At 41.7% G+C, this 24,262-nt stretch overlaps 1 protein-coding gene across 1 annotated transcript in view; it reads right to left on the reverse strand.

Moving 5' to 3' along the window:
* LOC121865351 (putative protein MSS51 homolog, mitochondrial) overlaps nt 1–24,262 on the reverse strand; it is a 102,604-nt gene that overhangs the window by 60,575 nt on the left and 17,767 nt on the right. Inside the window, exons 2-5 of the mRNA XM_042364688.1 lie at nt 14,694–15,010; nt 13,897–14,018; nt 13,272–13,449; nt 3,374–3,564 (exon numbers count right to left, since the gene is read on the reverse strand). Coding sequence (XP_042220622.1) covers nt 3,374–3,564; nt 13,272–13,449; nt 13,897–14,018; nt 14,694–14,910 — 708 coding nt within the window. The 5' untranslated portion in view covers nt 14,911–15,010. The remainder of the gene's footprint in view (nt 1–3,373; nt 3,565–13,271; nt 13,450–13,896; nt 14,019–14,693; nt 15,011–24,262) is intronic.

A 24,262-nucleotide genomic window follows, 5' to 3' on the forward strand; every position in this document is an offset into this window, starting at 1 on the left:
GGGGTGGTCTGAAAAATGGCAAATGAAATTCAACACCAGCAAGTGCAGCGTACTTAATATTGGAAGAACAAATACTTATAATGTATACAGCCTTAACAACATCAACCTAGAGAAGTCGACTTGTGAAAGAGACCTAGGGGTACTTGTAAGCCCGGACCTACGGCCTAGAAAACAGTGCGTTAATGTTCGAAATAAGGCAAACAGAGTATTGGGTTTCATATCTAGAAGTGTAAGTAACAAGAGTGCAGAGGTCTTATTGCAACTATATCTTGCGCTAGTTAGACCGCACCTCGATTATGCGGTTCAGTTCTGGTGCCCTATTATAGAATGGATATATAAATTCACTAGAGTCGGTGCAGCGAAGAATGACAAAAATGATTCCGGGACTTAGAAACCTTCCATATCAGGATAGGTTAAAGAAACTTAACTTGCATTCCCTAGAAAGACGAAGAGTGCGGGGAGATATGATAGAAGTATTTAAGTGGGTGAAAGGAATCAATAAAGGGATATAGATAAAGTTCTTATAATATCCGAGCAGGATAGGACTCGGAGCAACGGATTCAAGTTGGATAAGTTTAGGTTTAGGAGGGAGATAGGAAGGAACTGGTTCACAAATAGGGTGGTGGACGAGTGGAACAAGCTTAGCAACTTTGTAGTAAGTGCGGGAACTCTGGAAAGCTTCAAAAGGAGGCTAGATAGATTCATGGATGATAGAGAGTGGTAGTAACTCTCGACAGGAGCTGCCATGCACAGGCCAACCGGCCTATTGCAGACTCCTTATTTTCTTATGTTCTTATGTTCTTATATATATATATATTATGGGTGGGGTTTAAAAAATATTGGGGCGGCATTACATGCCGAGTGCCAACAAAACATTTTCGCTTGCCACCTTGGGCTCGCGTGCCATAGGTTCGCCACCCCTGACCTATACCAGACTGCTTCCGACTAATATTTATATAGAAAGTGTTTTATTCTTCAAAAATTTAAAGTGTGTCCGCGGCGAAAGTATTTAGAGCTGCGGTAGAGTAGGACCTTATATTTTTACCTCGTATTTGTTTCACTGATAACTTTTTCCGACAAGCCCAGCCCAGGTTTGGTTACAGTCAGGTAGCTTAGCAAAATGATGGAACATACTGAAATAAAAGCACCAAACTTAGCGAAGCACTTGTTTAGATCCTACTAATAAACTTTTTATTGTGATCCATCAAATTTGAACTGGTGGATGCTGTCATGTGACATTGTCAATATCTTTTATTTTTTGTTAAGGAAAAACGGGCAAAGTATATTCATTGGCATTTATTGTAATGTGAAAATATTCTACTGAACAACGAGCCAATACTTTCGGTAGAGCTTCCATATATCTTTATTTCCATGACTGATATACTGTACTTCATTATCTAATTTGGTTATTGTTTTATTTAGATTTGAAGCCGTTTAAGAGTTGAAAAACCTCAGTCAGAGCGATATAGAACTAAAAAGCGGTAATAACTATCGCAGTGTATTATCTGACATTTCTTCATAATGTTTATTATATTTGCATTTGCAGAGCTCGGTGCATCTCCACTGAGCTGTTGTAAGCATACTTGTCACTGCAACCAATTTTGCTCTTGCAGCAACATTTGACCAACTCACTACGAGCTTTGGAAACCATTGATAATGCTGTCCACACCAGGAACAAGGACTGGCTGTCCTTGTCTATTATCAACCTTATTCCTCTGGAGTCTGGAGACGGTGCTAGTTGTTGTGGCAGCTCACAAGTGATCCAGATTCCTGTTTGGTGAGCAGCTAGATTTAAGTGCTCAAGAAGAGCACCTTGGGTCGGTTGAATGGATTACATGGGTTTGTTTCTCTGACAGAACATCTCTCTGCGTTTTTTCATTGACAGAGTCAAGGTGGTAACTAGTCAGGTTAGAAATGTATAACAAAAACTGTAAAACAACTGTGTAGCGCCCAAGCGGCTTGAAGTGTTCAACATTGACATCCGACTCGATGTACTGCATCATGAAGTTGAAAGTTTCTGTGACTTCAGGGTAAAAATTCCAAGCCTCCCACTCTTATATTTTCCCCTTTCCAAAAAGGGATGACACCGTATCACAGCCTGTGAATCTGTGGATGGTGGGTTACGTGGGTAATGCCATGCATGAATATGACTTGTCTTCTCCCAAACTCTGGGTGATGGTATTGGTATGAATGCACCAAAAGTTCTTCTCTGTACCAAAAACCACCCATATATTTTATGCTTGGCATATAGTGTGCAGGTGGTGAAACTTGCCAATCGACATGACAACGACATCAATATATACTGTGCGAATCAAGCATATGTTGCAAAGGGTCCTGCAGATTAAACAACATTCTTTTGTCCGCTTCTTCAAGATCAAAGTCCGGCATAAAGTGGTTGGTTCCTCTGACGACCACACTGTCCAGATGTGATGACAACCTCCTTGTTATGGGGGATTCACTGCTTCTACTCTTGTTGGACATAAATGCAAATAGCCCCTGCTTGTTATCTGGGTCACGAAGAAAGTCTTCGCCTTTTCATGGAAAGTTGGTTTAACTGATAATTTTTCCTTTGAGCTTTTCCCTTTTTTATGTCTTGTAGACTCTTTTACACTGCTTTTGAGATATGTGCCACAGCCAACATCCAGTCGCTAGGCTTCCTTCAGGCAGAAGGATATCAATAGTGTAGTCTCCAAATGTTTTGATGATTCTTGTAGAGGTGTGGAGGTGAAACACTACCTGGGACTTTCACGTCAAGGAAACTTGGTTACTCTATCTTAGTGTTAGTAGATCAAGGAGCAACACTTACAACATTCAGATCAATAGAGCTTAGAATTTCAGTCGCATTCGATTGTTCCAGTGATGTTCCCACTCCTGACTTGGAGTTTAGAGTATTTGTCTCATACAAGTTAGCAGGTCAGGCTTTTAGTGGCGCTCATTCCGTGTGATGTGGATTTGATTCATGCCGCGGGAAATCCGGCTGGACAAGTACGATCCCAAACCCAGAAGTTGATGGGGCCGCTATCGTGACGTACGAGTTCAGCACCGCCTGGGTGGTCTTAGATCCAGCAATCCTCGAATACGAGGAAAACTATATTATTAATATTTCTTCATAAACAGATGAATTATTCCTAGAACTGTGATAAAGTGCCCATTACTTTACCACGCATCTTTTTTTTCTAATCCCATTACTGTTAAAAGATTCGTAGTAATTTAGGGTCTGAGGTTTGAACACCTTTGAACACTATAAATGTCACACAGTGCCACTAAATTATATCTACTGTATGCTATTTGGAAAAGAAGTTTAACCCTACCTCCTCAGAATCTCACATAACAGAATAAAACAAGTCGTCCACGACTCCTACATAGCACCCACCTGTATGAGGCCGGACTGGACGGCGCCCACCTCCGGTTCATCGGCGCCCAGCAGGTGGATGTGAATCTGTTGGAGGTTCTGAAGGTTGGGTTGTAGCGCCGGGATCCAATAGGGACAGTGACCAATAGTGAGCACCGTGCTGAACACATTGGTCACGATCCTTTCCAGGGAACACTGGAGCGCTGCCTCCCCTGCATATACACACACAAATGTACATTGTACAGTCTAGCAATGAAACAGTTTTATTATGTCAACTGTAAATTAAATTCAGCATAACATTAATAGTCACAAAGATAAGTACAGTAAAATGTGTCATAAAATTACACTTGTACGACTCAAAGAAATAAACACTGTTTTTTACTTCTAATAACAATACATGTAAACTACAGTAGTTCTACAAATAAACGACATGTAAACAAAACTGGTTCTACCGATAACTACATTAAAACTAAAAAGTTTCTACCAGTAACAATACATGTGTACGTATTGGTTCTACCAACAACAATATATGTAAACCACACTAGTTCTGCTAATAACAATGTATGTAAACCACACTAGTTCTACCAATAACAATATATGTAAACCACACTAGTTCTGCGAATAACAATATATGTAAACCACACTAGTTCTGCTAATAACAATATATGTAAACCACACTAGTTCTACCAATAACAATATATGTAAACCACACTAGTTCTGCTAATAGCAATATATGTAAACCACACTAGTTCTACCAATAACAATATATGTAAACCACACTAGTTCTGCTAATAACAATATATGTAAACCACACTAGTTCTACCAATAACAATATATGTAAACCACACTAGTTCTGCTAATAGCAATATATGTAAACCACACTAGTTCTACCAATAACAATATATGTAAACCACACTAGTTCTACCAATAACAAAATATGTGAACCACACCAGTTCTACCAATAACAATATATGAAAACCACACTAGTTCTACCAATAACAATATCTGTAAACCATACTAGTTCTACCAATCACAATATATGTAAACCACACTAGTTCTGCCAATAACAATATATGTAAACCACACTAGTTCTGCCAATAACAATATATGTAAACCACACTAGTTCTGCCAATAACAATATATGTAAACCACACTAGTTCTACCAATAACAATGTATGTAAACCACACTAGTTCTGCCAATAACAATATATGTAAACCACACTAGTTCTACCAATAACAATATCTGTAAACCACACTAGTTCTACCAATAACAATATATGTAAACCACACTAGTTCTGCTAATAACAATATGTGTAAACCACACTAGTTCTACCAATAACAATATATGTAAACCACACTAGTTCTACCAATAACAATATATGTAAACCACACTAGTTCTGCCAATAACAATATATGTAAACCACACTAGTTCTTCCAATAACAATATATGTAAACCACACTAGTTCTACCAATAACAATGTATGTAAACCACACTAGTTCTACCAATAACAATATATGTAAACCACACTAGTTCTACCAATAACAATATACGTAAACCCGACTAGTTCTACCAATAACTTTATATGTAAACCACACTAGTTCTACCAATAACAATATATGTAAACCACACTAGTTCTACCAATAACAATATATGTAAAACACACTAGTTCTACCAATAACAATATACGTAAACCCGACTAGTTCTACCAATAACTTTATATGTAAACCACACTAGTTCTGCCAATAACAATATATGTAAACCACACTAGTTCTACCAATAACAATATACGTAAACCCGACTAGTTCTACCAATAAAAAATATATGTAAACCACACTAGTTCTACCAATAACAATATACGTAAACCCGATTAGTTCTACCAATAACAATATATGTAAACCACGCTAGTTCTACCAATAACAATATACGTAAACCCGACTAGTTCTACCAATAACAATATATGTAAACCACACTAGTTCTTCCAATAACAATATATGTAAACCACACTAGTTCTACCAATAACAATGTATGTAAACCACACTAGTTCTACCAATAACAATACATGTAAACCACACTAGTTCTACCAATAACAATATATGTAAACCACACTAGTTCTACCAATAACAATATATGTAAACCACACTAGTTCTACCAATAACAAAATATGTAAACCACACTAGTTCTACCAATAACAATATATGTAAACCACACTAGTTCTACCAATAACAATATATGTAAACCACACTAGTTCTACCAATAACAATATATGTAAACCACACTAGTTCTACCAATAACAATATATGTAAACCACACTAGTTCTGCCAATAACAATATATGTAAACCACACTAGTTCTACCAATAACAATATACGTAAACCCGACTAGTTCTACCAATAACAATATATGTAAACCACACTAGTTCTGCCAATAACAATATATGTAAACCACACTAGTTCTACCAATAACAATATATGTAAACCACACTAGTTCTGCCAATAACAATATATGTAAACCACACTAGTTCTATCAATAACAATATACGTAAACCCGACTAGTTCTACCAATAACAATATATGTAAACCACACTAGTTCTGCCAATAACAATATATGTAAACCACACTAGTTCTACCAATAACAATATACGTAAACCCGACTAGTTCTACCAATAACAATATATGTAAACCACACTAGTTCTACCAATAACAATATATGTAAACCACACTAGTTCTACCAATAACAATATATGTAAACCACACTAGTTCTACCAATAACAATATATGTAAACCACACTAGTTCTACCAATAACATTATATGTAAACCACACTAGTTCTACCAATAACATTATATGTAAACCACACTAGTTCTACCAATAACAATATATGTAAACCACACTAGTTCTATCAATAACATTATATGTAAACCACACTAGTTCTACCAATAACATTATATGTAAACCACACTAGTTCTACCAACCACTGCAGTGATAGTGATACAGCCGCAGTCATACACAGGTCCTCTCTTTTCCCCCACCCCCTCTTCTCTGTGTTTCATCAAACCAACACGATATGGCCTTCACTATTACTCCTGTTGTTACACATTATGCGGTTTAGACAAACAACCTTCGTCGTCAGCAATACAAACTAAAATCATGTTGTTACGTCCAGATATCCTTAAAATGCATCAAATGATCCTATATTGAGAAATATAATTGCCCATAAAAGAGACGATAAAGGGATAAAAGTTGTTATGATCATTAAACAGCGAACTACTGTGCTGTACTGTACTTTCAGAAGACACGTATTGTCTTGATGTTAAAACATTTGCAATACATTAACACTTTTTAACTGTTTTATTGTCGTTAAAATCATTATAATATATAATGACACATTGCTACAAATTATCAATGCCAATAATAATATATTTTGCCATCACGACATGCTCTCGAATTTACTGTAACTACTTTATGGTTTCACTTAACATAACTCAATGTGCAGTATTTATCAGGTGCCATTAGGAGTGCTCAAGCTCTTCCTTGGCTTAGACATGTCAATATTGTTGTTGTTGTTCATTTTATATCTACATTTTGGGTTAAAAAAGCATGTATGTATGTATGTATGTATGTATGTATGTATGTATGTATGTATGTATGACCTGTGTGTGTGTGTGTGTGTGTGTGTGTGTGTGTGTGTATGCACAGGGTGGTGTAATGCATCTAGTGTGGCAGCATTATGTTAGTGTTAAGGCGCGGGTACTGCTTGCTTCCTCTTGCTTTCAGCTACCGTCACTGGCTAGCCCTTGTGGTGAACAGGGAAGCAACCTTGCGTAAGTCTTCCCCTAACAGTACACAGCCTCTTCACCATGAACACTCTTGCTGTGCCTCCTCGTGGCAACACACGGTAACTGGATGTCTCGTGGCCCCAATCTAGTGCAGCATTGGGCTCCAGAAGACAGCACGTAGGCCCACCACCATATGGACATACCCTTGCACCTACCACCCACTGCCCCACTGTCTTCCAAATTAACCTTGGTAAGTATAAGGCTTCAGAAGCAAACCCCAAATGAAAATCTGCAGTGGAGCTCCACATCAGGCAGACAAGCATACAGAGCTCAGTAAGACCCCAACGGTAGAATAGGCGGAAGAGGTGTCCAAAATGGGAACCCAACGGCTAGACTAGCGCATGAAGGCATTGCAGGATGGACAGGCTACTAAGGCAAAACCCAACAAACTGGGTTATTGGCAGTCCTTTGCAACTCTCCCTTTCCCCAGTCGTTCTGCTACCTGCACCACTGGATCGGGAAAAGGGAGAGCCAAGATGTGTGGTTGCAGCCTGAGCTCCTGCCTCACTACAGAAATCAACTGACACACAGCCAACATCCAGCTCATTATACTGTTCATCATCATCAAACCCCTAAACCCCCAAAAGTCCTATGGAGACAAATGAGTGACGTTAGGAACAGGTATAGATTAGATGGTCGTTTATGCACTGGAATCTAAGCAGCAGTGCAATCCATTTCTGTCTGTGCGACTGAGCAGCCATTTTCAGGAGCCACTCTGCTCACCCCACATAGGGAGTGAGCGAAAAAAGGTGCCCTAAACGTAGGCTGCCCCCCCCCCCTCCAAAAAAAATATATACTAGCCAACCACACCCAGTAAGGTCATCCTAATGCACTCGAAAAAATAATCATAATCACAGACCAAAGTAAAACAAACTATATAACCTGTTATGGTTGCTGCAAGCAATGTCAGGACCCTTCTGGATACTGACTCAAATGAGTATCCTGAAGGTAGAAACGCCCTTGTGGCAAAAGAGCTGTCTAGGCACCTCAACATAGCAGCTATTAGTGAGTCCCGGCTCCCAGACCAGGGTTCCGGCTTTACCTTCTTCTGGAATGGTAAGCCAGCTACAGAAAGAAACTACTTTTATGGAGTTGGCTTTGCCATTCTCCAATCCATCCTACATAGACTAACTGGAATTCCTGTTTGGATCAACGAGCACCTCATGATGCTCCGAGTCTCACTGAATCACTCACATCATGCCTTCTTCATCAGTGCATAAGGCTTAAGACTGGATGCAGAGGATTACATCGAGGAGGCCTTTTATGCTGACCTTGACAAAGTGCTAACCTCTATCCCAGAGAAAGTAAGGTTGTGCTCCTAGGTTACTTCAATGCCAGAGTTGGCAGAGATGCTGACTTATGACTGGGAACCATAGGAAGAAACGGAGTGGTCAAGTGAAATCTCAAAGATCTACTCCTCCTCAACAAGTGTGCTGAACACAACCTCACTATCACCAACAAGTTCAAGGGTTCTTGGCAACACCCATGATCCAAAAATTAGCATTTCATTGACTACATCTCTGTCAGAGAAAGATATCGTCGAGATGTCCTCATCACCAGAGCCAAAGGTTGCTCAGATCACTGTGGCACAGCCAAATTCTCCCTTTGCATTGCTCCAAAACGGCGAAGGCAAAGAGCCTCTAGAAATGGTTTTAACACCAAGGGACTGGAGGTTCAAGTGATAGAACATGCTTTCAGAGAGCAGCTCGAGGATGGGCTGATAAACAACCCAACAACAAACAACCCAAATCCGAATGTTGAATGGGGTATCATCGAACACTGACATGACAAAAACCTGCAGAGACCCTCGGCCAGATCGAAAGAATACACCAGGACTGGTTCGATGAAAACGACCCGGAAATCAACGTACTGGTCGATGGTAAACGTGCTGCTTTAACTGACTGGCAGAACAACCTTCAGTGTCGTACCAAAGCTGATACCTTCCACAGGCAGTAGATAGTAGGAAGCTGTCAAACAGGGAGGTATTACCGCCTGGGAAGATATTGGAAGCATAATGTGTTGTCTAATGGTACACCCTGCTGCCATATGGCATTACAAAAATTGTGACCAAGTCCCAGGTTGCTGATCTGTCTTTCCGTCTCATTTACACACAATTGCAGGGTCTCAATTGCTTCTCTTACTTTGACAACACAACATCCAAACAGTATCTATCTATATATATATATATATATATATATATATATATATATATATATATATATATATATATATATATATATATATATATATATATATATATATATATATATATATATATGTAAGTTAACCCTCACTTTACGCGGTTAATGTAACCCGCAGGGTCCGGCGTAAAGTGAATAACATAACATATGGGATTAATTGAAATGGAGTCCGGGCCGACCCCCAAACTCCACTTTTTGACGACACACAACTATGTTGTAGTAAAAATTTTATCTTAACTTTATGATGGTATGAAAAAACAAGTAATATAGAAGAGGTTAGGTTAGGAAAAATAAAGGTTAACATAGGAAAAATAAAGGTTAGGTTAGAAAAACTAAATGTTAGGTGGAACACTTACGGTAGTAGAAGAGATGGGACGGCATACGGGGATGGAGGCTTGTTCCGAGGCAGAGGGCAGATTACTGGCCCTCAGGTGAATCACCATTACTAGGTGAATCACCATCACTGTCACTTACAGTTGTCAGGGCTTCCCTGACAAATCCCTCAAAGTCATCTTCACTGTCACTATCACTGGCTTGGGCTGGCTGTGGTGGGTTTGTACTTCTCGCCCAGAAAGGCGAGACGACGAAGGCGCGACGGGGCAGGGAGACAAAGGGAATCCCCTATATCCATCGTCGGCGGAGGGTCGGTCATTGAGCCACATGTAAGCTCACTTGGGGACCCCGATGACAGGAGGAGGCCACACTCTACAGCCCCAGACGGGGTGCGAAGGGGAGCCGTGGCCCCTGCTGGAGACCCTGACTTCTGAGGTTTCTGCTTCTTCTTTGACGTGTCTTCAAGAAGAAAATCGTCAGCATCACTGTCACCTACTGCAGCCGTTTCCAACGAACGGTAGCGTTTAACGGCGGGCATAGGGCACGTTGGCAACACTGCAGTCAGGTGGAGTGGTAATGACGTCACTGCTACGTCACACTATCACATTGCGCATGCGCAAACTTGAAAAACTTTGCCCAGAGGGATCGGGTGGTAGGACCAGATGTTTTATCCCAAAAAAATGACAGTCCAAAAGTAAAAAAAAAAAAAAAAGATGCCACTGTGCTGATAACTGGGTCTTACTATAGTTGTCTGCACAGGCTGGAATTAGTAGACTCCCTGAATTCGTCAGAAATACGGCTTTTAAGGAGCAGTCTCTTACAGCCTTTGTTGACACTACGCACGCATGCGCGTTCTCAGCACTAAAAATTCTATGGCCAAATTACTCATGGGGCTGCCTCCCTACACTCATTCAATAGTAACTCCCTAATTAAAGATGAAAAATACATCTTTCAGTGCAGGAAAGAGCATTACCATTTCCTGCTCAACCGAAACACCAATGTGGGTGTCCTGACTACCCAACAGGTCACTCAGCACCCAGAGCTGACCCACCTCAGCTATCCTCCATCCCTGGATGAGGAAACTACTGCCATCAAACATGAAAAATAACAAAGTCTCAGGGCCTGATGGAATCCCAACCTAGATGTATAAAGCAGGACGCCCTCTGACTACCAGCCGTCTCCATACTCTCCTGGCAAATATAATAGGAGAAGGAAGAAATCCCTCGAGTTCTTAAAGATGCCTCATTCGTTAACATTTATAAGAACACGGGAGACTGGTCAGACTGTGGCAACTACCGCCGGATCTCGGTGCTCTACATAGCTGGCAATGTTATCGCCTGAGAACTCCTAAACAGACTTCTTCCTGAGGTGGAAAACTTCCTCTCAGAATCTCAATGTGGCTTTAGACGTTTAGACCATCACGTGGCACCACTGACATGATCTTTGCTGCCCGCCAGATAAATGAAAAGTGCAGAGAACAGAGTCGTGACCTGTACATGGCTTTCATCGACCTAACCAAGGCCTTCGACTCAGTCAACAGGGAAGCCCTCTGTCGAATCCTTAGCCGTTTTGGCTGCCCACCAAAATTCATCGCCATTGTGAGGCAACTCCACGATAGCATGAACGGCATTATTTTGCACAATAGCGTCCAGTCTGAGTTTTTCCCCATCCAAACGGGGGTTAAACAAAGGTGTGTACTGGCACCAACTCTCTTTCCCATTTTCTTGGCTGCCTTCCTTACTCGTGCCAATGCCAACTTAGCCAGCAGGGTGGACATCGAGTACCGGATGAAGGGTTGTAGTGGACTTCTCCCCTACAACTGCATATCTGCATCCCACCTGCGACGCCTTCCTTAGCAACCAAACGAGCGGCGTCACCAGATGCGCCGCCGTAACCTAGCAACGGAACCAAAAGACCGGCGACTTTCTCGGGTTTTCCCAACATGACTCATAGAGGACTCACGGCTGCTGGGTATATAAGCTCTGTCTCTCCATTGAGATTCATTCCGGCCTCTCTTCTTGAACAAGCAACACCTCCTCCTCCGCCGCTGCCTGGCGGCCCTCACTTCTCCTCGCCTGCCTGGCGGTCCTCCCTCCCGCCAGCGAGCGTGGCGACCCACCAGCTGTCCTTCTCTGAGCTTCCTCACCAACCAGCTCTCATTCTGGTCTCTCTTCTTGAACAAGCAACACCTCCTCCAGCAAGCTCCACGCTGTCAGCATTCATTCAACCAGGAGGCCAGCAACAGGCAACATCTTCTCTAATGAAGCTCCTGCACATCTACCTCCTTCAACACGCTACTCACCGAACGTCTCTACTGAGCAGCTCCTCACCACACGGCACCTCCAGCACCAGACTGTCTATCATATAACTTATATTATACAAGAAAACCACCTTAGAGTTTCCATCCATCCTGAGTGCTAGACAACATTATACCACGAATGCCTACAGGGTCTTTTCTACATGAGACGACTCCAGGCAGGAAAAAAGGTGTTGGCAGATTCCATTACTGAACATCAGTATGCAGACGACCTCACCCTTGTCGCTCACACTGAACGGAACCTACAGGAGATCCTGAGCACCTACGCAGATGCAAATGCACACTTCGGCCTTGAGGTGAATGTATGTAAGACTCAGATTCTCTTTCAGCCTGCACCTGGTTCAGACACACCTCCACCACCCATCCAGCTTAACGGTACTACCCTCTCTAATGTTACCCACTTTCGGTATCTCGGCTCCCACCTGTCCCCCCCGTGGACATAGATGAAGAGATTCAGCATCGGATCATATGTGCTTCTCAAGCCTTTGTCAGACTCTGTGCCCATGTCTTTAACTGAAGGGAGCTGAAATTATCCACAAAGTTGCAATTATATCGAGCAGTGGTCCTCCCGACCCTGCTGTATGGCAACGAGACATGGGTCACATACAGGAGGCACCTCAAGGCACTTGAAAACTTTTACCAATTTAGTTCCATCCTCCGAGTTCGCTGGGAAGACAAGAGAAAAAATGCCAGTATTCTAGCTGACACTAAATGTAAGAGCATCGAGGCTACCATTATCCTGAACAACTACGATGGACTGGCCATGTTACCCGCATGGACGATAGTAGACTACCAATGCAGTCACCTAACGAATAGTAAACGCTACCTTGGCGGGCAACTGAAAATGTATAAGGATAGTCTTAAGACAAACCTGAAAAAGTGCCAAATCTTCCTCCTCACCTGGGAGACTATTACTCCACACCGTAACGCTTGGAGGAGCACCACGCAAGAAGATGTCAATACTTTCGAGTTAGCCCGACTGCATAACGAGGCAGAGAAGAGCTAACGCCGGAAAGATGCTGTCACCGCCCCTCCCGCACTAGATGTAGCCCCTCTCATGTGCAGCATCTGTGAACGACACTGCCGGTCCCGTATCAGCCTCTTTAGTCACCTCATAACTCACCAACGTAGGTGACATTCTTAATAACTCATGCCATTGTATCATAGCTAGATGATCGTCATACTTGATTCCGAGTGACAGCAAAGTAGTAAGTAGGTTGTGTTATAGACTCACCTGGGTGTGGAAGACTGGTAAAGGGCCACCACTGGGTAAGGATAGTGGCCGCCGTGACCACGTTGTCCTTGATGACTGTGTGACGAGTGAACCAGTCCTGCCAGTCCTTTACCACGCCACCACCACCCCGCAACACCTCCTTTCCCAGCGGCACCGGTGCTGGCAGGCACTCCACCACCTACAGGAAGGAGACTCATCACCATCTGCACCAGGTAGACTCTCACCACCACCTACACCAGGTAGACTCTCACCACCACCTACACCAGGTAGAGTCTCGCCACCTACATCAGGTAGACTCTCACCACCCCCTATACCATGTAGACTCTCACCACCACCTACACCAGGTAGAGTCTTGCCACCTACATCAGGTAGACTCTCACCACCACCTACACCAGGTAGACTCTCGCCACCACCTACACCGGGTAAACTGTCACTTCCACTCGGTCATCACTAATTATATAATAAAAAGCATAAACATAAAAAAGAATAACCAGGTTATCTTCCTTGGAGGATTGAGGGTGACTAATGATGATAACTAATGAGGGTGACCAGCGAGGGTGACAAGTGAAGGTGACTAGTAAAGGTGATTATTGAAGGATGTAGTGCAGGGTCTGTGGCGACTGACCTGGTCTAAGAGTTCGTCCTTTAGGTGATGACAGACGAGATCGTGAGGTTGACGTCGTTGGTCCTGACACTTGAGGCTGCAGTAGCGCACCGCCCCACAGCCCTCACACTCCACGCCAACACCTGCAATACCACCAGTAGCCACGCCTCACTTACTAGTCAACCAGCCAACCCCGCAATGAAGCTGAAATTTTTTATTGGATGGCATCTCTCTGTTACCAGTCAGTGGATCAGCATCTGAGTAGATGTCACTTTGCCAGATCGCATTTAATTATACTTTATAGAATCAATGGTATAAATGACGTCATCAAAATAGCAGCCATGTTGACTCTCTGTATGAATCAGAGTCGTTGATTTGCGATCATTTGGGTGATTCAGTTTATCTCTCTGTCAGTTAATATGTTTTGATGGTAAGGATTAAGAATTTGACAATAATAGTACAATCTGGCTCATTTAGACCATAAATATGTTTTAAACCAATGGGTGTTATCCTAATTTTTATTTGTTTTGTATGGTACCTAATGAATACCTACAGTTTAAGGATGTGAGAATCTGTAAACGATATACAGGGTGTCCACAAAGTCCCTGTTCTGCTTATAAAATATTATTACATCAAAAACTAAAAAAGATAGAATTGTGTGTAGTTTTGCATCTTGTTGCTTAACTAGAAGCTTTTTCTTGATTTACAGTTTGTGGTATTTGCATGCGTTGAGTGTGAGAGAGATTATTGTGGGGTTGGTGTAAATTACGCCCAACACAGCCAGTGAAGTCAACATTATGAGGTGTTTGGTGACTTGCCCTCAGTTGTGTTGCAGTTGGCACATGCAGCTCTCATCTTCCTCAGCTTTTTCACCGTGATCTTAAAGGCTTTACGCAAGGTGTCCTCTGCGTTACTACCCAGTTTTTTGTTTTTCAGTACCTGCTGGGGTGACAGCAGAACCCCGTGAGGTGCTAAGTACTTCTGGTACTTATCACTGAAAGACTTCGGTGGGTACTCTGTCAGCTCGAATGCCATCCTGACTTCTGTAATGCTTTTCTGGCGTCGTCACCAACACACACGTTCCTCCCTTTTACCTGCAGCGTCAGCACAATCATCAACCGCTACACCCCACTGCCTGCAAAATTAGGATCATGTAATGTTTGTTACAGTGAGATAAGAAAAGCAGTATACCCGTCCTTCCCTCGGCACCACAACCCGTCACACTTCTATGCCTTCCCTGCCTCCCGCACGTCTTCCCTGCCTCCCCCACGTCTTCTCTGCCTCCCCACCTCTCCCCTGCCTCTCCCACGTCTTCCCTGCCTCTCCCACGTCTTCTCTGCCTCCCCACGTCTCTTCTGCCTCTCCCACGTCTTCCCTGCCTCTCCCACGTCTTCTCTGCCTCCCCACGTCTCTTCTGCCTCTCCCACGTCTTCCCTGCCTCTCCCACGTCCTCTCTGCTTCCCCACGTCTCCCATGCCTCTCCTACGTATTATGTGCATCTATATTTTTTAAATTACTAAGATCCTTTTCAAGAGGTATATATAAATTCTATATGTTAAGGAGTCTGGAAATTTACCTGAAACATACAAAGTACTCACACACACACGCACATAATATATATCCTTGACATATCATTGACCACCGAAGGGTCAAGACGTACCTGGCGCTCCTCTCGGAGCAGCCAGGTCAACTGTTAAGTTGGCCCATACCAACCCCCTCCCCTGAACCCTCCTCCCCACCGGAACATCAACAAGTTCTCGCCAGAAGTTACAATTTCATTTAGGAAAGGAACGGAACCAGTGTTAAACAGAGGTGAACAGTGGTGAACAGTGCTTAAGTCAGTGAGAACAACTCAACAGTAACAGTCGTACCCAAGATAACCTTCACACAGTGAGGTCCCAGGTACCCAGTGATAACGGCCCGACCCAACAACAACCAGCGATGTGTTAATCTGTCTGCGATAGGAAGGCCTAAGACCAAACCTCACTCATATAACACCATCTGTGAGGGAATTACTACACCACATGTCCCTCATAACACCATATGTGAGGGAATTACTACACCACGTCAAGTCCCTCATCACACCATCTGTGAGGGAATTACTACACCATGTGAGGTCCCTCATAACACCATCTGTGAGGGAATTACTACACCACATCAGGCCCCTCATAACACCATCTGTGAGGGAATTACTACACCACGTGATGCCCCTCATAACACCATCTGTGAGGGAGTTACTACACCACGTGAAGCCCCTCATAACACCATCTGTGAGGTAATTACTACACCACGTGAGGTCCCTCATAACACCATCTGTGAGGTAATTACTACACCACGTGAGGTACCTCATAACACCATCTGTGAGGGAGTTATAACACCACGTGAGGCCCCTCATAACACCATCTGTGAGGTAATTACTACACCACGTGAGGCCCCTCATAACGCCATCTGCGAGGAAATTACTACACCACGCCAGGTCCCTCATAACACCATCTGAGGGAACCACTACACCACGTGAGTTCCTCCTAACACAATCAGGGAGGGAGTTACTACACTACGAGTTTGCTGTTTAACACCTACATTAATCTGTATGTTCACTGTATGTTCCTTTACTTTTCTCTAATGAAGGCTTTTGTTAAACCACCAATGTATGTAATAAGTCATTTATGTCCAATGTATATTTTCAGCCTTCGGGCTGCAGAATTTTTTCAATAAACCGTTAATTATTATTATTATTATTATTATTATTATTATTATATATATATATATATATATATATATATATATATATATATATATATATATATATATATATATATATATATATATATATATATATAAATATAAATATATGAGCATTGCATTGCATTGACTGGGATAATGCCTCCTCAATATTACCTTGTAATTCAATTGGCAATAGGAACATTATAGAATCCAGTCTCATTAAACATACCGAAGCCGTCAACATGAATTTGAGTTATGGTATGTACAAACTGGATAATTTCGTAATTAAGAAGATTTGTAACCAGGTGAGAAGGTTGGTTCATCTTACCCTCTGACCTGACTACAGACTGCTGCTGCGATGCTTATGAAGATTAGTAGGATCACAACCTAGTGACCGGACCATTGTGGACACTCACTGTCCCCTGCAGATGTGAATTACACGAAAGCGCTTGGGAACGTCGTGTTTTCCTTTTTCCTTGTGGTTATCAGCATAAACCTGGATCACGCACACCTACAGTGATTTACTTGCATATACTGTGTATATATATATATATATATATATATATATATATATATATATATATATATATATATATATATATATATATATATATATATATATATATATATATATTTAGAGAGAGAGAGAGATACACACACACACACACACACACTCCGTCTCGAGCCTTCACAGGGTGAGAATGTCGACGCTGCCCGTGGTCTCTTGACCATGGAGACAGCTGCCAGCCTCGTTTGTCGAGCCCTTCCCTTTCCCCATCTCCTCCTCCCCATCTGGATTTAACAACATCCTCCCACATACAGAACAGTGCAAAGATTGACGTTCAATAAGAACATAAGAATGGAGGAAACTGCAGCGAGCCTATTGGCCCATACTAGGCAGTCCCGTTTACACCCAACCCATATTGCTCATATAAGCATCCAACCTATGTTTGAAGCTATTCAGCGTATTCGAGTTAATGATGATATTTGGTAACTTGTTCCATTCATCCACTACTCTGTTTCCAAACCAGTGTTTACCTATTTCACGCCTAAATCTAAATTTGTCTAATTTAAAACCATTGTTACGAGTTCGCTCCTGGTTGGATAGTTTGAGTACCTTTGTAATGTCCCCTTTCTTTAGCCCTGACTTCCACTTATACACCTCTATCAGGTCGCCCCTCGCTCTACATCTCTCGAGGGAGTGCAAATTAAGATGCTTTGACCTGTCTCTATACTCAAGGTTCCCAATGCCCGGGATTAGTCTTGTCATTCTCCTCTGAATTCTTTCCAATGATTCTATATCCATCTTGTAATACGGTAACCAGAACTGAACTGCGTAATCCAGGTGTGGTCTCAAAAGCGCAAGATACAGTCTTAGGATGACCTCGCTAGTCTTGTAGCTAACACTCCTTTGTATGAACCCAAGTACTTTATTAGCCTTGTTACGAGCAAAAACACATTGTTTACTTGGCTCAAAATTCCTACTTGTCATTACTCCTAAATCTCTCTCGCAGTTGGATTTCTCTATGGCATCGTTGTTCATCTGGTATCTGGTTTCCCTGTTTACATCTCCTATACTGAGTACTTTACATTTGTCCACGTTGAATTTCATTTGCCATTTTTCAGACCATTGGAAAAATTTGTTTAGATCTTCCTGTAGTTTTGCGGAGTCCTCGTCACATTTAATAACACGTCCTATTTCAGTGTCATCAGCAAATTTACTTATGTTGCAGTCTATGCCGATATCTATGTCGTTTATGTATATAATAAATAATAATGGTCTAAGTACTTAGCCTTGGGGAACTCCACTTGTGACGTTGCCAATGGGACTTAGTGCAGTTAATCCTCACTCGCTGTTTCCTGTCCTGTAACCACGCCCTAATCCATTTAAGGATGTCACCTTTGATGCCATGTACTTCTACCTTTCTAATTAGTCTTTCGTGGGGGACTCTGTCAAAGGCTTTGCTAAAGTCGAGATATACCACATCATAATTGTCCCCCTCGTCCACCCATTCGAAAACTGATGAAAAGAATGATAATAGATAAGTTAGACAAGAACGTCCGCTTGTGAAGCCATGCTGGGAATCATTGATCAATCGGTGCTTCTCCAGGTGATTTCGTATAGAGTTTGAAATGATTGCTTCCAGTAATTTGCCTACTATTGATGTTAGACTGATTGGGCGGTAGTTAGAGGATAGTGATCTATCCCCCTTCTTGAAAATCGGTATTACATTCGCTATCCTCCAGGATTCTGGTACTACACCTGTTTTTAAGGACATGTTAAACAACTTTGCTAAGGGCATACTAAGCTCTTCCTTACATTCCTTTAATACTCTGGCAAATATCTCATCAGGACCAGGTGACTTCTTAGGCTTTAGTTTGTCTATTTGCTTACTAACATCGTTACTAGTCACTACTATCTCGCTTAATTTGTTTTCTTCACTATCTCTGAATAGAGTCGGCGCCTCTGGTATCATGTTTAAATTTTCAGTGGTGAAAACTGTTGAAAAATATTTATTCAAATAATTGCTCATTTCTCCGTCGTTATCAGTGAGCTCACCGGTATCTGACCGTATTGGTCCAATCTTTTCTTGTGTTTTAGTTTGATACATTTGGTAGAATCCTTTGGGGATTGTCTTCGCCTCCCTTGCTATTCTTACCTCATTATTCCTCTTGGCTTTCCTTATCCTCAAGTGATATACAAAAGTGACACTTTCAACACGAAAGGAAGAAACAATTGTGAATGACAAGCAGTGCTTAGCGGTCAATATTGACCTGACGGGGACCTAACACACCCTGTCCCCGGTACACTGACCACCACCAACACTTGATGAGAAGCCAAGAAAGACTCCAAACTACTCCAGGAGAGAAATGAGGACTCCCTATTCCACCCAGGCGAATAACTGTGAATTCCAAACTATATCACATGAACTAAAACCATCTCCAACACCCTATGTGAGCTAAAGGACCTACCGGAACCACGTGAATCTGCAGCTGTAGTTGGGTAACGGATTAACATAAGAACATAAAAATGGAGGAAACTGCAGCGGGCCTATTGACCCATACTGGGCAGTCCCTTTTATAGCCAACCCCTATTGCTCATATAAGCATCCAACCTATGTTTGAAGCTATCCAGCGTATTCGAGTTAATGATGATATTTGGTAACTTGTTCCATTCATCCACTACTCTGTTTCCAAACCAGTGTTTACCTATTTCATGCGGAAATCTAAATTTGTCTAATTTAAAACCATTGTTACGAGTTCGCTCCTGGTTGGATAGTTTGAGTACCTTTGTAATGTCCCCTTTGTTTAACCCTGGCTTCCATTTATACACCTAGATCATGTCGCCCCTCACTCTACGTCTCTCGAGGGAGTGCAAATTAAGATGCTTTAACCTGTCTCTGTATTCAAGGTTCCCAATGCCCAGGATTAGTCTTGTCATTCTCCTCTGGATTCTTTCCAAGGATTCTATATCCATTCTGTAATACGGTGACCAGAACTGAACTGTGTAATCCAGGTGAGGTCGCACAAGCGCTAGATATAATTTTAAGATGAACTCGCTCGTCTTGTAACTAACACTCCTTTGTATGAACCCAAGTACTTTATTAGCCTTGTTATGAGCAAAAATACATTGTTTACTTGGCTCAAAATTCCTACTTATCATTACTCCTAAATATCTCTCGCAGTCGGATTCCACAATGGCATCGTTGTTCATCTGGTAACTGGTTTCCCTGTTTACATCTCCTATACTGAGTACTTTACATTTGTCCACATTGAATTTCATCTGCCATTTTTCAGACCATTCGAAAAATTTGTTTAGATTTTCCTGTAGTTTTGCAGAGTCCTAGTCAGATTTAATTACACGTCCTCTTTTAGTGTCATCAGCAAATTTACTTATGTTGCTGTCTATGCCGATATTTATGTCGTTTATATATATAAGAAATAATAATGGTCCAAGTACTGAGCCTCGGGGAACTCCACTAGTGACATTGCTCCAATGCGATTTAGTGCCGTTTATGCTCACTCGCTGTTTCCTGTCCCATAACCACGCCCTAATCCATTTAAGGATATTACCTTTGATGCCATGCGCTTCTACCTTTCTTATTACTCTTTCGTGGGGGACTCTGTCGAAGGCTTTGCTAAAGTCGATATATACCACATCACAATTGTGCCCCTCGTCCATCGATTTGATAACTGATGAAAAGAATGTTAATAGATTAGTTAGACATGAACGCCCGCTTGTAAAGCCATGTTGGGAATCATTGATCAACTTGTGCTTTTCCAGATGGTTTCGAATAGAGTTTGAAGTAATTGATTCGAGTAATTTACCTACTATTGATGGTAGACTGATTGGGTGGTAGTTAGAGGATAGTGATCTATCCCCTTCTTGAAAATCGGTATTACATTCGCTATCCTCCAGGATTCTGGTACTACACCTGTTTTTAATGACATGTTAAACAACTTTGCTAAGGGCATACTAAGCTCTTCCTTACATTCCTTTAATACTCTGGCAAATATATCATCGGGACCAGGTGACTGGAATCTAATTTCTTTGTGATCGCTGTTTGCAAGTTCGTTGCCTACCTCGACATTACTAATGAGGTTTTCTCTGTTCGACAGAACTAAATCGAGTATATTATTACCCCGGGTGGGTTCGGTTATATGTTGACTTAGGAAACAGTCCTGGATTGTTTCAAGGAAATCCTCTGATACTGAGTTACCCGTAAGGTCAGTCCAATCTATTTGGCCAAGGTTAAAATCGCCTACACATTTCATCAAAGATAAGTCGCTCATTAACTCTATCAAGATTGGGAGGTCTATATATTACTCCTATGATTAATTTTTCCCTACCGTCGATTAATTCTATCCAAATTGTTTCTCTATTCCGCTCAGTTATTATTTCCTTATTTATTTCGCACTTCAGATTATCCCTGACTTAGATGGCTACTCAGCCTCTTTTCCTGGACTGCCTATCTGTATGGAACAATTTGTAATCCGCAATTTGGTATTCGATAGGTAACTCACATGAGTCTAGGTTGATCCATGTTTCAGTGAATGCTATTATATCGATTTTTTTAGGTACAAACCAAGGCCCTAATATCATCCATTTTGTTTCTCATACTCCTACTGTTTGCGTAGTAGACATTTAAGTTAGTCGTGTTCTGAGTCCTCCCTTTACTGCGTTTAGGTTTGAACTCCCTGTCTAATTTAGTTTTGTCATCATTCCTAACACTATTTCCCTGTAATCTTTCACTTTGTTTACCCTTCTTCCACTGCAGCCTCCTCCACCCCCGTGCCCATATGTTCCCCTAGTAGTTTATAGACTTCGATATCTTTTGAACTGCTCCCTCTAGAGACCAGCCAGGGTTGCCACCCCATAGCACCCAGGTACAACGCAATGGCCATCCAGTGAAGTCACAAGAATGTCTACAGACCCGCTCCCACAGTACCAGATCTATAGTTAATCTATATGTTGACTCTATGTTACTTATGTATTGTATTGAAAGCTTTTGTCAATCAAGTGACCCACTCCCCGATTGCACCATATGTAACTTATCACTTCTATTCATTGTATATTTTCAGCCTTCTGGCTGCCATTTTATCTTAATAAATCATTAATTATTATTATTATTATTATTATTATTATTATTATTATTACACACACACACACACACACACACACACACACACACACACACACACACTGGTACACTGTTGGTGGGTGTACTGTTCCAAGCGTATAGTCATTGGAGTTTGTGTACTAGTATATGTGTGGGTAAATTCGCCGTGGGGTATTAGTATTGTTTATGGTGGTGATGGGACATGGGCGCAAGTCCACTGGTGGTGGGACGTGGGCACATTGTAATTACTCGTGGTGTTGTGTGGGTACTGAATCACTACTGTTTGAGTGTAGGTACTGGTTGGTGTCAACGGCCGTCATGGCGGATATTGCAAGTCAATATCAGTCCCATTCGTTGACAACTGGGACAACTTTTACGACAGAAGGAACCTTATGCTAGGGATGGGGTGCATTTGTCTAGGAATGGGGTGGCAACCCTGGCTGGTTCTCTCGAGAGGGCAGTTCAAAAGATGTCGAAGTCTTTAAACTGCTAAGAGAACATATGAGCACGGGGATGGAGGAGACTGCAGTGGGAGCGGGTAAACAAAGTGAAAGGTTTCAGGGAAATAGTGCTAGGAATTATGGCAAAATTAAATTAGGGAGGGAGTTAAAATCTAAACGCAACAAAAAGAGGACTCAGAACACGACTAACTTAAATGTCTACTACGCAAACAGTAGAAGTATGAGAAACAAGATAGATGAAATCAGGGCGTTGGCATGTACCGAAAAAATCGATATAATAGCATACACTGAAACATGGATAAACCTAGACTCACATGAGTTACCTGTCGAATACCAAATTACAGGTTACAAATTATTCCATACCGATTGGCAGATTAGGAAAGGAGGCGGAGTAGCAATCAAAGTAAGGGATAATCTGAAGTGTGAAATAAATAAGGTAATAAAAACAGAATGGAATACAGAAACAATTTGGATAGAACTAATCGATGGTAGGGGAAAATTAATCACAGGAGTAAAATATAGATCTCCTAATCTTGATAGAGTTAATGAGCCACTTATTTGGGATGAAATGCGCAGGGCTTCCATACATATCAAAGTCTGTATAGTAGGCGACTTTAACTCTAGCCAAATAGATTGGATTGACCTTACGGGTAACTCAGAATCAGAGGATTTTCTTGAAACAATCTAGGACTGTTTCCTAAGCCAACATATAACTGAACCCACCCGGGGTAATAATATACTCGATTTTGTTCTATCAAACAGAGAAAACCTCATTAGTAATGTCGAGGTAGGGAACGAACTTGCTAACAGCGATCACAAAGAAATTAGATTCCAGTTAGAATTTCTGGGAAGCTGCAAGGAAAATTCCACTCAAGTCCCAGATTTCAGAAGGGCAAACTTTGATAGTTTGAAGAGGCAGCTGAGAGAAAGGGTATCACGCTTGGGAGTGAACTACATGACCTCACATGAGGTGACCTCTCACAATGTACCCACAGAGGGTGACCTCACGTTATCCGGAGACCTGATAACGAGATCTGAGGTTGCCGAGTCCCACAACAATTTAAATAAAGAGCTACTTAATGCACAAATGAAGAACAAACCATACAGAAAACTCAGATCAAACAACAATGATCCTAAATGGATAAATAATTATTTAAAGAATATTATTGGACAAAGGAAGGCTACAGGTAGAAGAATAAATCGTGGTGAAGCCTACCTCCAAGATTACTATAAGGTATTGGCTGGTAGGGTTAAGACCGCCTAAGAAAAGCAAAGAGGAATAACGAACTGAAGATAGCAAGGGAGGCGAAGGCAACCCCAAGGGATTCTATCAAATGTATCAAACTAAAACACGAGAAAAGATTGGACCAATACAGTCAGATACCGGCTGGCTAACTGATAACGACGGAGAAATGAGCAATAATCTGAATAAATATTTTTCAACAGTTTTCACTACCGATAATTTAAACATGATACATGTGGCACCGACTCTATACAGAGATAGCGAAGAAAATAAATTAAGCGAGATAGTAGTGACTAGTAACGATGTTAGTAAGCAAATAGACAAACTAAAGCCTAATA

Source organism: Homarus americanus, unplaced genomic scaffold (genome assembly GCF_018991925.1).
Source record: "Homarus americanus isolate GMGI-L3 unplaced genomic scaffold, GMGI_Hamer_2.0 scaffold15667, whole genome shotgun sequence".
In the NCBI taxonomy this organism is placed as follows: Eukaryota; Metazoa; Arthropoda; class Malacostraca; order Decapoda; family Nephropidae; genus Homarus; species Homarus americanus.